The sequence below is a fragment of the Hemitrygon akajei genome, chromosome 3 (genome assembly GCF_048418815.1).
Source record: "Hemitrygon akajei chromosome 3, sHemAka1.3, whole genome shotgun sequence".
NCBI lineage: Eukaryota > Metazoa > Chordata > Chondrichthyes > Myliobatiformes > Dasyatidae > Hemitrygon > Hemitrygon akajei.
Genome location: NC_133126.1, coordinates 69,941,873 through 69,955,964, shown reverse-complemented (window position 1 = coordinate 69,955,964; position 14,092 = coordinate 69,941,873). Strand labels below are relative to the sequence as shown.

The 14,092-nt window shown below is 38.3% G+C and overlaps 1 protein-coding gene across 3 annotated transcripts in view; it reads right to left on the bottom strand.

The window, feature by feature from the left end:
- stxbp6 (syntaxin binding protein 6 (amisyn)) overlaps nucleotides 1-14,092 on the bottom strand; it is a 353,461-nt gene that overhangs the window by 127,514 nt on the left and 211,855 nt on the right. For all 3 annotated transcript variants that reach the window (XM_073040088.1, XM_073040089.1, XM_073040087.1), the window contains exon 3: nucleotides 6,971-7,101. In XM_073040088.1, coding sequence (XP_072896189.1) covers nucleotides 6,971-7,101 — 131 coding nt within the window. The remainder of the gene's footprint in view (nucleotides 1-6,970; nucleotides 7,102-14,092) is intronic.

The following is a 14,092-nucleotide window of genomic DNA, read 5'->3' as shown; positions in this document are numbered from 1 at the left end:
CAATAGGTTGCAGAAATGGACTGGGAAGTGGCAGATAGAGATTAACCCAGATAAGTGTGAAGTGATTCATTTTGGTGGGTCAAATTTGAAGACAGAATATAGTATTAATGGTAAGACTCTTGGCAGTGTGGAGGATCAGAAAGATCTTGGGGTCCGTGTCCATAGGACACTCAAAGCTGCTGCGTAGGATGATGATGTTGTTAATAAGTTGTATGGTGTGTTGGCATTTATTGACCATGGGATTGAGTTCAAGAGCCATGAGGTAACGTTACAGCTATGTATGACCTTGGTCAGACCCCAATTGGAGTACTGTGTTCAGTTCTGGTCAACTCACTACAGGAAGGATGTGGACACTATAGAGAGAGTGCAGAAGAGATTTACAAGGACATAGCTTGGATTGGAGAGCATGACTTATGAGAATAGGTTGAGTGCACTTGTCCTTACTCCGTGGAGTGATGGAGGGTGAGAGGTGACCTGATAGAGGTGTATAAAACGAGGAGAGGCATTGATCATGTGGAGAGCCAGAGGCTGAATTGGCTAACACAGGGGGGCATAGTTTTAAGGTGCTTGGAAGTAGGTACAAGGGAGATGTCAGAGGTAAGTTTTTCACACAGAGAGTGGTGGGTGAGTGGAATACACTGCCAGTAACAGTGGTGGAGGTGGATACAATAGGGTGTTTTAAGAGATCCTTAGATAGGTACATGGAGCTTAGAAAAATAGAGAGCTATGTGGTAGGGTAACTCTAGGCAGTTTCTAGAGTACGCTACATGGTCGGCACAACATTATGGGCTGAAAGGCCTGTAATGTATTGTAGATTTCCACATTCTATAGCGATTCAGAGTCCAGGCAAACCGATAACAATAAAATGAACAGAAATGGACTTCCGGTAAGATGGCGATTGTTTAGCTGCTCCGAACTTTTGTTCCGTTACTGTCGCTATCTTTGCACTAAATGTCTCCATTTTTTAAACCTTAGTTAGGAACTTTTTCGGTATCTCTTACTTGCCTGTGAACATATCTAACTTACAATGTCTAGCAAGAGTTCTAAATCCGGGAGAAAGGAAGCTACGGCTCTCTCAGACGAGACCCTGGCTGCGCTCGGACAGCTCCGAGATGAAATTTTAAAGGAATTTAAAACCGCTTTCAAACAGTTGGAAGACAAACTGGATCGGATCAACGATAAAGTGGACAAACATGCTGAACACCTATCTCGCATCGATTCGACTTCTGAAGATTTAGAAAGTCGTGTTCGATACTTGGAGACTCTCTGTTCCAGCTTAGAGGAAAAATGTAACAAACTCCTTTCCAAAATGGTGAATCTCGAAAATCGCAGCAGACGCTGCAATCTTAGAATTCTTGGATTGCCAGAGGCCACCGAACAGAGCTCAACAGTGAAGTTTTTTGCCGAGTTTCTCTGTGAGATATTTGGGAAAGATTTGCTTCCGAACCCGCCCGAGCTCGAACAGGCACACAGATTCTACATTCCCCCCGGAATTCTGGGCTCCCGCCCGCGACCAGTAATCTTGTGCTTCCATCAATACCAGGTAAAACACAGTCTGATTGTGGAGGCACGTCGCAGAGGTTCTTTTACTTTCCAGGATACAACCATTCGCTTTGTGGAAGATTTTGCACCCCAGACCTTAAAGATGCGCGCTGAGTTTAAAGGCGCAATGAAAGTGCTTTTTGATCGTGGTTTTAAACCCTCTCTTCGTACTCCTGCCGATCTACGAATCAAGCTTAACACTGGAAAATACAAGTGGTTCAAATCAGCGAAGGAAGCTGAAGCATTTGTGGCAAGTCTTCTGGCTATCCAGTCATCTTCGGAACCCGATCGGACCTCCTAAAATGGTGGATAAGTACTTCTCATAGTAAAATTACTTTTCCTGGACTCAGACTTTACTTGAATCACTCAGACATTATTCATTGAAACTCTAAGGGCTGTTGACAATCTCTCCCTGGATTTGGTGTGTGTGTAATCTATTTTTATTCTTGTATAACTTTATCTACAGAGTTCTACAACTGACTCTAACTTGTTTTGGAGGTTTGAAGTCTTTAGTGAAGGCCTCCCTGTTTGCTGGTTCACAGTTTAATTGCTGATTTATTTTTCTTTCTTTCTTTCTGTCTTTATTTATTTATTTTCCCCTTTTCTTTTCTTCACCCCTTTTTCTAATCTCTGAATTTTTTTCTCTCCTCTCCGTAAATGGTTGATAAATACTTGTCTTGAATTTATAATTTTCCCCTTCCTCTCTTTTTTTTACTTTTTTTTCCCCTTTCTCTTACTTTTTTCACGGGTAGGTTAGTTTTGGTTTTCTTCCCATTTTATCTGTATTAAGTTTTATATTTCTGCAGAAGGTGTTCTAATCTGTAGTTATGTTTTCTAGTGCATAAACTAGTTACTATTTGCTATAGTATTTATACGGAACTGCTGTTAATGACACAGATCTGGAAGTTGTATTTGGGTTAATTTTTTTGGTAGAGCTAGCTACTTGTTTTGGTAGCCGTCTAGTTTTGGGTTGTGTGGATGGGGTGGGTTTCCCAGTTCCAACATCACTCACTGTATTTATTGTTTCTCTTTATTGCTCAGGACATGTATATGTTTTGATTTTACGAATCTATGTTTACATCTCTGCTCCCAGACTGCTATTGTACTGCTTGACTTTTTATATGCCTGCTGCCTTTATGCATTAGTAATTGATAATGGCTAGTGCACTTAAATTCGTGAGCTGGAATGTAAAGGGAATAAATCACCCTGTTAAAAGGAGGAAGGTATTCTCACATATCAAACAACTCAAAGCTGACATTGCTTTCCTTCAAGAAACTCATATTCGTTGTTTTGATAATTCCCGGCTTCTGTCAAAGTGGGCGGGTCAGCATTTTCATTCATCCTTTGCCGCTAAAGCTAGGGGAGTCTCCATTCTTATTAACTCAAAAATTCCTTTTGAACTCCATAATAAAATATCTGATACAAATGGCCATTTTATTATTGTTTCTGGTAAACTATATAACACTAAAGTTGCACTAGTAAACCTGTATGCCCCCAACTTTGATGATGTTAACTTTTTTGAACGGTTTTTTTCCTCACTACCAGACTTAAACTCATACTCTCTTATACTGGGTGGTGACTTCAACTGTTGGTTGGATCCTAATCTGGATCGATCGTCATCTGTTACCAGATCACCTACTAAATCTGCCTTAGCTATCCAATCGTTTCTCTCTAATTTTGGTATCTCTGATATATGGCATTTCCTCCATCCTACGGAGAGAGATTATTCTTTTTTCTCACATGTTCACCATACCTTCACTAGAATTGACTATTTCTTACTCGATAACCAACTTATTCCATTTGCCCACTCTTGTGACTATCAGAGTATACTGATTTCTGACCATGCCCCAATTACTCTCTCTCTGAACTTTCCTGGTCTCCCTCAGAGGAATAAACACTGGCGGTTTGATTCAACTTTATTATCGGATGATGATTTTTAAAAATTTATTAAGGATCAGATAACCTTTTATTTTAACACTAATACATCACCTGAAGTGCCATCCCAGATTGTCTGGGATGCCATGAAAGCATATCTGAGGGGTCAAATAATCTCTTACACAGCAAATCTCAACAGAAGATCCCGTGCAGATCGATTAGACCTCATTAACCAGATTAAAGAATTGGATCAAATATATGCCCAAACTAAGAACCCTGAATTATACAAGAAGCGCGTTGAACTCCAAACTAAATTTAACCTTCTGTCCACTCAACCTGTCGAACGCCAACTTCTCGAAAGCAAGAGTCGCTTTTACATTCATGGGGATAAGTCTGGTAAATTCCTAGCCAATCAGCTGAGGCGTTCCAAAGCCAAACAACATATTACAAAGATCCGGAAGGAGAACGGAGACTTTACATCGGATCACTTAGAAATTAATGATGCATTTAAAAATTTTTATTCTCGGCTTTATTCCTCTGAATCTCTGAATGACAATATCTCTGTTGATCAATTTTTACAGAATCTGAATATCCCCTCACTTTTATCTGATTTCAAAGCCAAACTCAATGCGCCTATATCATCAGAAGAAATATCTTTTGCAATTTCTGCACAGTCCTCAGGGAAATCTCCTGGACCTGATGGGTTCCCTGTAGAATTTTATAAATCATTCTCTTCACTTCTTTCTCCTCAGTTACTTTCAGTATTATCTGACTTGTTTAATTACTGCAAATTGCCACCCTCTTTCAATGAGGCATCTATTATTCTTCTTTTAAAAAAGGGCAAAAACCCAACAGAGTGTTCCTCGTATAGGCCGATCTCTCTGCTCAATGTTGATGTAAAGATCTTAGCTAAAGTTTTGGCTCATAGATTAGAAACCGTTATTCCCTCCATTATCTCTGATGACCAAACAGGCTTTATTAAAAACCGTCTCCCTTTTTTTAACATTCGGCGTTTATTGAATATCTTATACTCACCTCCAACTGGGATTCCTGAATGTGTTATTTCCCTCGATGCGGAGAAAGCATTTGATCGTATAGAGTGGAACTACCTTTTTGCAGTCTTAGAAAAATTTGACCTCGGCCAAAGTTTCATCTCTTGGATCCAATTGCTGTACCTGTGTCCTACTGCTTCTATTTTAACTAATTTTCAGAAATCACAAGTATTTAATCTTAAACGTGGCACCCGTCAGGGATGCCCCTTAAGTCCCTTTCTCTTTGATTTGGCTATAGAACCTCTGGCGATAGCATTTCAAAACTGTCCTGAATTGACCGGGATTTGGAGAGGGGGTGTTGAGCATAAAGTTTCTCTCTATGCTGATGACTTATTACTCTTTCTCTCAAATCCGTCTACATCCTTACCTCTAATGTTTTCACTTCTTGACCAGTTTAGCCAGATCTCTGGCTATAAACTTAATTTACATAAGAGTGAACTTTTCCCAATTAATAAAGAAGCACAAGAACTAACATTTCGTGATCTCCCTTTTAAAGTAGTCCATAATCAATTTACTTATCTTGGAATTACAGTCACAAGGAAGTTTAAAGATCTCTTTCGTGAAAACTTTGCCAATCTTTCATATGCTATAAAACAGAATCTGGTACAATGGTCACCTCTATCTATGTCTTTGGTAGGTCATATTAATGTTGTTAAAATGCATGTTCTCCCCAAATTTTTATACATTTCAATCTATCCCAATTTTTATTCCTAAATCCTTTTTTGATTCCTTAGACTCTATTATTTTGTCATATCTGTGGCAGAATAAGCGCTCTAGAATTAATAAAATCCACCTCCAAAAATCTAAAAAAGAGGGTGGCATGGCTTTACCTAACTTTCGTTTATATTATTGGGCAGCTAATATACGTTGTGCTACCTTTTGGTCTTTCTTCCACGGCCAACCCGAGTGCCCTAACTGGGTGCCAATGGAGTTGAGCTCCACTAAAGAATTATCTATCTCTGTACTTCTTGGCTCTGCACTCCCTAGTAGTCTGCCCAGATCAATAGCTAATCCTCTTGTTAGACACACTTTGTGTATATGGGCTCAGTTCAGGAAATGCTATGGTTTCCAGGGGTTTTCCGTTTCCAGCCCTGTCGCACATAATCACCTTTTTTTTACCTACTACGTACGATTCAGCATTCCATGTTTGGTATAGGAAGGGCATCAGACATTTTGAAGATCTTTTCATTGATAATCGCTTTGCTTCTTTTCAGCAGCTCTCTGTTAAGTTCAATCTGCCTAACGCTCATTTTTTCAGATATCTCCAAATCCGACACTTTATTGCTCCTTTAATTCCTAACTTTCCTGAAATGCCTGCGAAAAATGCTATGGACCTATTTCTTTCCATTAATCCACTACGTAAAGGTTTAATATCAATTATCCGAGATAAACTAGCAGCCTTACGACGGGCCCCTGTGGATAAAATTAAAATAGCCTGGGAGCAGGATTTAAATATCTCCTTATCCGAGGAGAGCTGGGACTCAGTTCTCAAATCGGTTAACTCAACCTCTCTTTCTGCTCGCCATTGCCTTTTACAGTTTAAGATTGTTCATAGAGCCCATATGTCTAAATCTAAACTATCTCGATTCTACCCTAGCATTAGTCCGCTCTGTGATAAATGCAAGAGGGGCGTGGCCTCTCTCATCCATATGTACTGGTTCTGTCCTAGCTTGGAGAAATTCTGGAAAGATGTCTTCACTACATTATCGTGTATTCTGAATCAGCACCCAGAACCAAACCCCTTAATTGCTCTGTTCGGTTTTTGGGGCGAGACAGATTTATGTCTGGGTCCGACCAAATGCCGAATATTATCCTTTGCCTCTCTCCTGGCTAGATGCTTGATCCTCCTTAGATGGAGAGATGTTGCCCCGCCCACTCATGCGCAGTGGCTTAACAACATTATGGCCTGCTTGGACCTCGAAAAAATTCATTATTCAGTTCTTAATTCGGATCTAAAGTTCCACAAGGTCTGGGGACCTTTTATCGAGTACTTTCATAACCTTCCTCTTGACTAGGGTTTTTTTTTTCTTCTTTTCGGTCCCTTGCTTTCAGCTCCCTTTTTTTTTCTGGTAGTAGGCATTATTATCCTCTGTTGCTAAGTGTATTCACAGTCTGGGAGTTTAACTGTCCTGACTTATACTCTCTATATTGTGTTGTGGTCGGTCTGGAGTTGTTGTTGTTTTTTCTTGTGTTGTGGGGCTTGGGGAGGATACTAAGCTTACTTGTCTTTAATTTAGGTGCTTTTTTGTTAAATTCTCTTCCTTTGTAGCATATTGTTATTGTATGCTTAATTTTGCACTGTATTAATGTTCCTCATTGGGATTTGGGGTTTTTAATTTGTAAAATGTTTTGAAAAACTAATAAAAAAAATTATTTTAAAAAAATGAACTGAAATATACTTTACAACTTATTAGGAAAGTTACAAAAAGTTCACTTTAAACAAACATGAAATTGGTGAACTAAATGCAGATTCAAATGCACTATTCCTTCACTAGGCTCACCTTGTTGGGATCTATACCATTCACTTGTCGAAGCTGTTCGAGTGTCCACTGTGACCTTCGCACGAAGGACGATGATCCTTCAAAATGCTTGACCTTAGTAATAGAAACCAATGTAGGTTTCTTATTGGTCACTACAATAAAATAGAAAAGACACTGGTCAGTCACATATTGGCAGCAATATAGAAAGCCTGCAGACAACATGCCCAATTAAGTAAATGGCAAATTGATTGACGGCAGTAATACATAGCATCTAAGTTATATTCAATAACATGTAAGCAAATGACGACTTTATCAGGTTCATTGCATTATGGGCCAGTTGGATGCAGATAAGGAGCCTGATGTCTCTATGTATATTAGGAACAGCTTTTTAATATGATGTAAATCATATTAATTTTTTAAATGTCTTGCACTGCACTCTTGCCATAAAACAACAAATTATCGATGTATGTCAGCAATAATAAGCTTGATTCCAAATCTCTTAGTAGGACTTCAAAGTTAGCTCTTCCACCTTTTTCAACTTTGTGTCATAAGGCTTCCTTTATGGCACAGACCAGCCTGCCTCAATGGAATCAACTTGCATCACTTCTTTACTATGTTCCTACCTCATCCAATTATTTCAGGTGTGAACAAGCCCCACACTTGGCCACCTTTCATTCTCCTGTACACAGGAGACATCTTCACAGTATGCTGCTATCACTTTGTTAAACTTTTCTTGCTCAATGTTCTAATAGTCAGTAAAGACATAGGCTGACTACTTAGCTAGTAACATTTCACCACAACGGATAATTGTTGATTAGTCAAAGCATTAAGGGATAAAGGGAGAAGGCAGGGGATTGGGGGTGAGAGGAAAATTGGATCAGCTGTGATAAAATGAAGGATAGACTCGATGGGCCAAATGGCTTAATTCTGCTCTTATACCTTTATTTTAATTTTCTTTAATTCAACATGAAGAAGATTTAGCTAGCTCCAGCACCCCTTCAGCAGGCCAAATTAATGCTCTACCTTTCCTTCTTGAATGTTAACTCTAAACTATGTGCTTGCATGACATTCGCCTCAATCACTCCCTCCAAGTCTCTGTGCTCCACTGATAACTGATCTTTTTCAGTTCCCCTTTTGTATGGACACCTCAATATTGTGGCCATATCCTTGAGATAATCCCAGCAGCAAGCATCCTCTGAGTGAGTGCTCTTTGCACCTGCACTACCAAAATGAGTAACATCACATTCCATGCTTTTATCTGCCAATGATCTGGAAATAACTTTATTAAGACTTGATCATCTTTCATTAGTTTATTCCAGTAACAGACCTGTGGTCTTTAAATATTTATCACTAAGTAGGATACAGTCATTTGATCATTGGCTATGCTGGGTCACATATAAATGGCATCAATTCCTTTCCTTCACTTATTTCCCTGTAACTTACTCTGTCATTCCCAACAGTTTCATGCACCTGTACTCAGGGTAATTTACAGAAGCCTATGTCTTTGGGTTGTAAGGACCTGCTGGAATACCTATGGGAAAGCAATGCAGCCAGAAGTAAACACCACACAGACTGAACAGGGAGGCAAGATCAAACCTGGTCACTGGAGCTAAGAGACAACAGCGTTACCTATTACACTACTGTACTGCCTGAAATGTATTCTCGAGCTTTTAAGGCATCAGAACTCAAACTCACTTCCACTGTATCTTATCAAATTGTACTTCTCAATAGTGACTAGTTCTTTATCCATCTGATTATCATTTTCCATGTCACTGTGAACCCAATAGTGGATGTCATGAACAAGATTCCAAATCTCCCGATTGCAGCCCCTTTCGTATTCTCTCTTCACCCACTTCATTTTGATTCTGGCTGAACAGCAGAACATTAAAAATGGCTGGCTCGCAGGGCAGAGCACATTCAATTTAAGCTCTTTCAAGTTACTAAATCATTTTTTTAAGGTCTCCTTGAAATTTAGTCACTCACCATAGTCTTTCTCCATTTCCCAGTGCCTGGATGCTTTTTATTTCTGCAGTGACATTTTAATATATCAACTCATTAATAACCTAAGGGGGAATACAGCATTATTATCTTCTCAGTCTGACTTCAGCACTGATGCCTGCATTGACTTTAAAATACTGCAAGGAACACTGGTTTTATAGACAATAGACAATAGGTGCAGAAGTAGACCATTCGGCCCTTCGAGCCTGCACTGCCATTTTGAGATCATGGCTGATCAACTACTATCAATACCCAGTTCCTGCCTTGTCTCCATATCCCTTGATTCCCCTATCCATAAGATATCTATCTAGCTCCTTCTTGAAAGCATCCAGAGAACTGGCTTCCACTGCCTTCCGAGGCAGTGCATTCCAGACCCCCACAACTCTCTGGGAGAAGAAGTTTTTCCTTAACTCTGTCCTAAATGACCTACCCCTTATACTCAAACCATGCCCTCTGGTACTGGACTCTCCCAGCATCTGGAACATATTTCCTGCCTCTATCTTGTCCAATCCCTTAATAATCTTATATGTTGCAATCAGATCCCCTCTCAATCTCCTTAATTCCAGCATGTACAAGCCCAGTCTCTCTAACCTCTCTGCGTACGACAGTCCGGACATCCCAGGAATTAACCTTGTGAATCTACGCTGCACTTCCTCTACAGCCAGGATGTCCTTCCTTAACCCTGGAGACCAAAACTGTACACAATACTCCAGGTGTGGTCTCACCAGGGCCCTGTACAAATGCAAAAGGATTTCCTTGCTCTTGTACTCAAATCCCTTTGTAATAAAGGCCAACATTTCATTAGCCTTCTTCACTGCCTGCTGCACTTGCTTATTCACCTTCAGTGACTGATGAACAAGGACTCCAAGATCTCTTTGTATTTCTCCCTTACCTAACACTACACCGTTCAGATAATAATCTGCCTTCCTGTTCTTACTCCCAAAGTGGATAACCTCACACTTATTCACATTAAACGTCATCTGCCAAGTATCTGCCCACTCACCCAGCCTATCCAAGTCACCCTGAATTCTCCTAACATCCTCATCACATGTCACACTGCCACCCAGTTTAGTATCATCAGCAAACTTGCTGATGTTATTCTCAATGCCTTCATCTAAATCGTTGATGTAAATCGTAAACAGCTGATCGTTTACGTTGATAGTGAGCGGTACTATTTTCACTGATTTGTCTGGTGGAACCCCACTATATTTATAGCATTATGACATAAGAAAACCTCTTAATACTCCACATCTTAATACTGCACTTGGACATATTGTAGTCAAGGTGAAATTGTCAGCATTGAGAAAGATTGGAATAAGCAACAGAAAACAAGGAAAACTAAAATTCAGGTAAAAGAAATGCCACCATAGAAGCTGTGCAATAGGAGGAAGAACTAATTTAAGATTTTGTTCAAAACACCATGGGAGACAAATTGATAAATATTACTTTATGAAAGAAACTCATTAAGTCAGATATTTTTAACAAAGTTGTAATTGGAGATTCCATGAGTCAGAAGTCCATGTTACATTTCGGCAGTATCAGAAATGCCAGAGCCAGACTTCTTAAGAATAGGAATGAAAGAATCCTAAATTTAATGCTCAGAAGATCACCATGATATAAAACATAAAATAATGAACTATGCAAAAGACAACAATACACTTCAAAAAGCTATACAATAGTTTGTGGAATAGGCTCCCACATGGCAATTAAAACACAAGGAGGGGAAATACAAGCAGGAGGATATAATCCAGGAAAACAGGAAGAGATCTGGGGTACAAGTTATTGAAAGAGGTAGATCGTGTTGAGGTGGCGGCTAAAAAATGCCATTCAGAATGCTGAAATTCTATAGTGTACCAGAGTAAGATCGTGAGAACACGGGTTGGATGGGGACAGTGGACATGTCATTTCGAGGCCTGGGTATCACATTTTAGGAACGATGTAAAAGAACTTAGTGATTTATTAGAATGGTTCCAAGGATAAGTACTTACTGTTAAGTGGAAAGAATGAAGAGGCTGAGGTTGTTCCCCCGGCAACAGAGGTTGCAGTCAGAAGGTCTAATGAAGGTATTTAAAATCAAAAGCAAGTGTACTTAAGAAGCAGTTCCTGGTGGCAGCAAGTTTAAACATTGTTGGTGATAGTAGCAGAGGGAGATTTAATTGTGGTTGGTCTTCAAAGGGCACTGGATAAGAATTTGAAAAGAACAAGCATTCAGTTTACCCTTTTCTAAGGAGAAAATAAATTAACTGGAAAAAGTGCAAAAATAAATTAAATGGATGTTGCCAGGACTAGAGGGATTCAGTTGTTGGGAGAGATTAGACAGACTTGGTCTTAGTCATTGGAGCATAAGAGACTGAGGGGATGATCTCAAATTGGTACATATACAATTACAAGATGCATAGAAAGGATGACTGGTCTTTTTTTTCCAGGGCTAGGAAAGTGAAAACTAGAGGACATAGCTTTAAGAACATCTTTTCTTTTCAAATCTTTTTATTATTATTATTATCCAAAATACAAGAGTACATCAAAGTAAGTAACACAATGTCTCAAAAGAGAAAAAAAAAACAATATTAAGGATTGAAAAATATGGTGACATAAAAAAAAGAAAAAACAAACCTACTAAAGCAAGAAAAAAGAGAGGAAAAAAAAGACCCATTAGGTGTTCAAACCCCGGAGCCATGCATCACATAAAAAGCTTCTAAAGATAAACATCAAACCGCCAGCAAAAAAAATTATACCAAAATTTACAACTAGATCATGGGGAAAATCTATCAATTAACTCAAATGGTAATAATGAGCAAATGAACCCCATCTTTTCTCAAAATCAAACATAGGTTCGAATGTTTGACTTCTAATTTTCTCCAAATTAAGACGTAACATCAATTGAGAGAACCACTGTGACAGAGTGGGAGTTGACGTATCCTTCCATTTCAGCAGAATGGCCCTCCTAGCTATCAATGTAACAAACACAATAACATGTTGGTCAGACGAAGAAATATCACAAATATTTTGAGGTATTATTCCAAATAGCACAGTTAATTTGTTAGGTTGTAAATTAATTTTAAGTGCTTTAGAAATTGTAGAAAAAACTGACTTCCAAAACTGTTCCAATATAGAACAAGACCAAAACATGTGTGTCAGTGTAGCTGCTCAGTTTTACATCTATCACAATAACTATCAACATTGGGAAAGATTTTAGACAATCTCTCCTTCGTCAAATAATAACGATGTGAAATTTTAAATTGAATCAATGAATGGCTAGCACAAATCGAGGAAGAGTTAACCAACTTCAAAATCCGTATCCAGTCCTCCTTTATAAAAGTCAAATTAAGTTCCTTTTCCCAATCTTGTTTAATCTTAAAGAAAGGGCACTTATCCCATTGTAATAATAAATTATAGATTCTTCCAATGGAACCCTTCATCAAAGGGTTCATACTCATAATAGTATCTAACAGGTCAGCCTCTAATATGCAAGAAAAATTACAAATTTTTTGTAAGAAATGTCTATCTTGAAGGTATTGTAAGAAGTGTGAATATGAAAGAGAGTATTTATCAACTAATTGTTCAAAAGACATCAATCAATCTTCTTTAAATAGATCCAAAAAAGAATTAATACCTTTATTTTTCCAAAATAAAAAAAAATTGGATCACTCAAAGAAGGCTTAAAAAATAGTTTCCATAAATTAACTACAAAGTTTAAATTGGAAATATTTACTTAATGTTTTAGAGAAATTTGGCTTTGGTGTTAATTTTAATAATTGGACTAGAATGATATATAAAATTCCTAATGCTACTGTTGTTACTAATAATTGTAGATCCCCTTTTTTTCAGCTTTCACGGGGAACAAGACAGGGTTGTCCATGAAGTCCTTTGCTATTTAATTTAATATTAGAACCCCTTGCTATTGCCCTTCATGAAGCTAAAGATTTTCATGGGATTCTGACGATTTACTGGTTTACATATATAATCCTGAGGAATCTATTCCTGCCTTGCTAAAATTATTCAATGAATTTGGAGATTTTTCAGGATATAAAATTAATTTTAATAAAAGTGAACTGTTTCCTTTAAATGTATCTGTTTCTATATATGATAATACTCCTTTCAAAGGTATGGATTCCTTTATATATCTAAGCGTTATAATCACCAAAAAATATATATAAGGATCTTTATAAAGCTAATTTTGTTCCCTTGGTAGATTCTATGAAGTATTTATTTAGCAGATAGAACCCACTTACGTTTTCACTTGCTGGCCGCATCCATATAGTCAAAATGATGATTTTACCAAAATTTTTATATTAATTTCAGAATATCCCTGTTTTTTTGACTAAGAAGATTTTTGATCAAATTGATTCTATTATCTCATTTTTTTATTTGGAATGATAAAAGACCAAGAATTGGTAAATGTCACTTACAAAAATTGTAAAAGGATGGAGGTCTTGCTTTGCCCAATTTAAGAATGTATTACCGGGGCTGTTAATGTGCGATATATGTCCTTTTGGTTGTACTGGGTTGATAAGAACAAGTGGCCAGTTTGGGTAGATTTGGAATTGACAGCTGTGAAACAGTTTTATTTAACCTCGTTATTGGGAGCTGCTCTATCTATATGATGCACATCAATAACTCTCGGAGACGGGAGGCAAACGATAGGCTTTTATTAGCAGCAAAAGTGACCACAACATTATGGAGACTGAGGTAGGAGCAGTGCCTCCAATCACCTTTATACAGGGGTCTGTGGGAGGAGCCACAGGAGCAGTCAGCAGAGGGGCGTGTCCAGACATGTATACACATAGTTTACCACACTATACAATTAGCTAAAGTTGCTAATTTAAATTTATACCCTGTGATTAAGTATTCTTTACAAATCTGGCTCCAGTTCAGCTTTAAGAACATCTAACCTATTGCTGCCTCTCATAATTTTATATACTTCTATCAAGCCACCCCTCAAACTCCAAATCTCCAGACAAAGAAATCCAAATTTGTCTAACTTCTCCTAACTAATCCAGACAACATCCTGATGAATCTCTCCACATCCCTCCAGTAGTGTGGAGATCAGATCTGCACACAATACTCCAAATGCGGAACACAGGACGATGGTGCCTAATGGCAACTCCTTTGCTTGTATCTTCAGAAACAGCTCTATTTCTATCT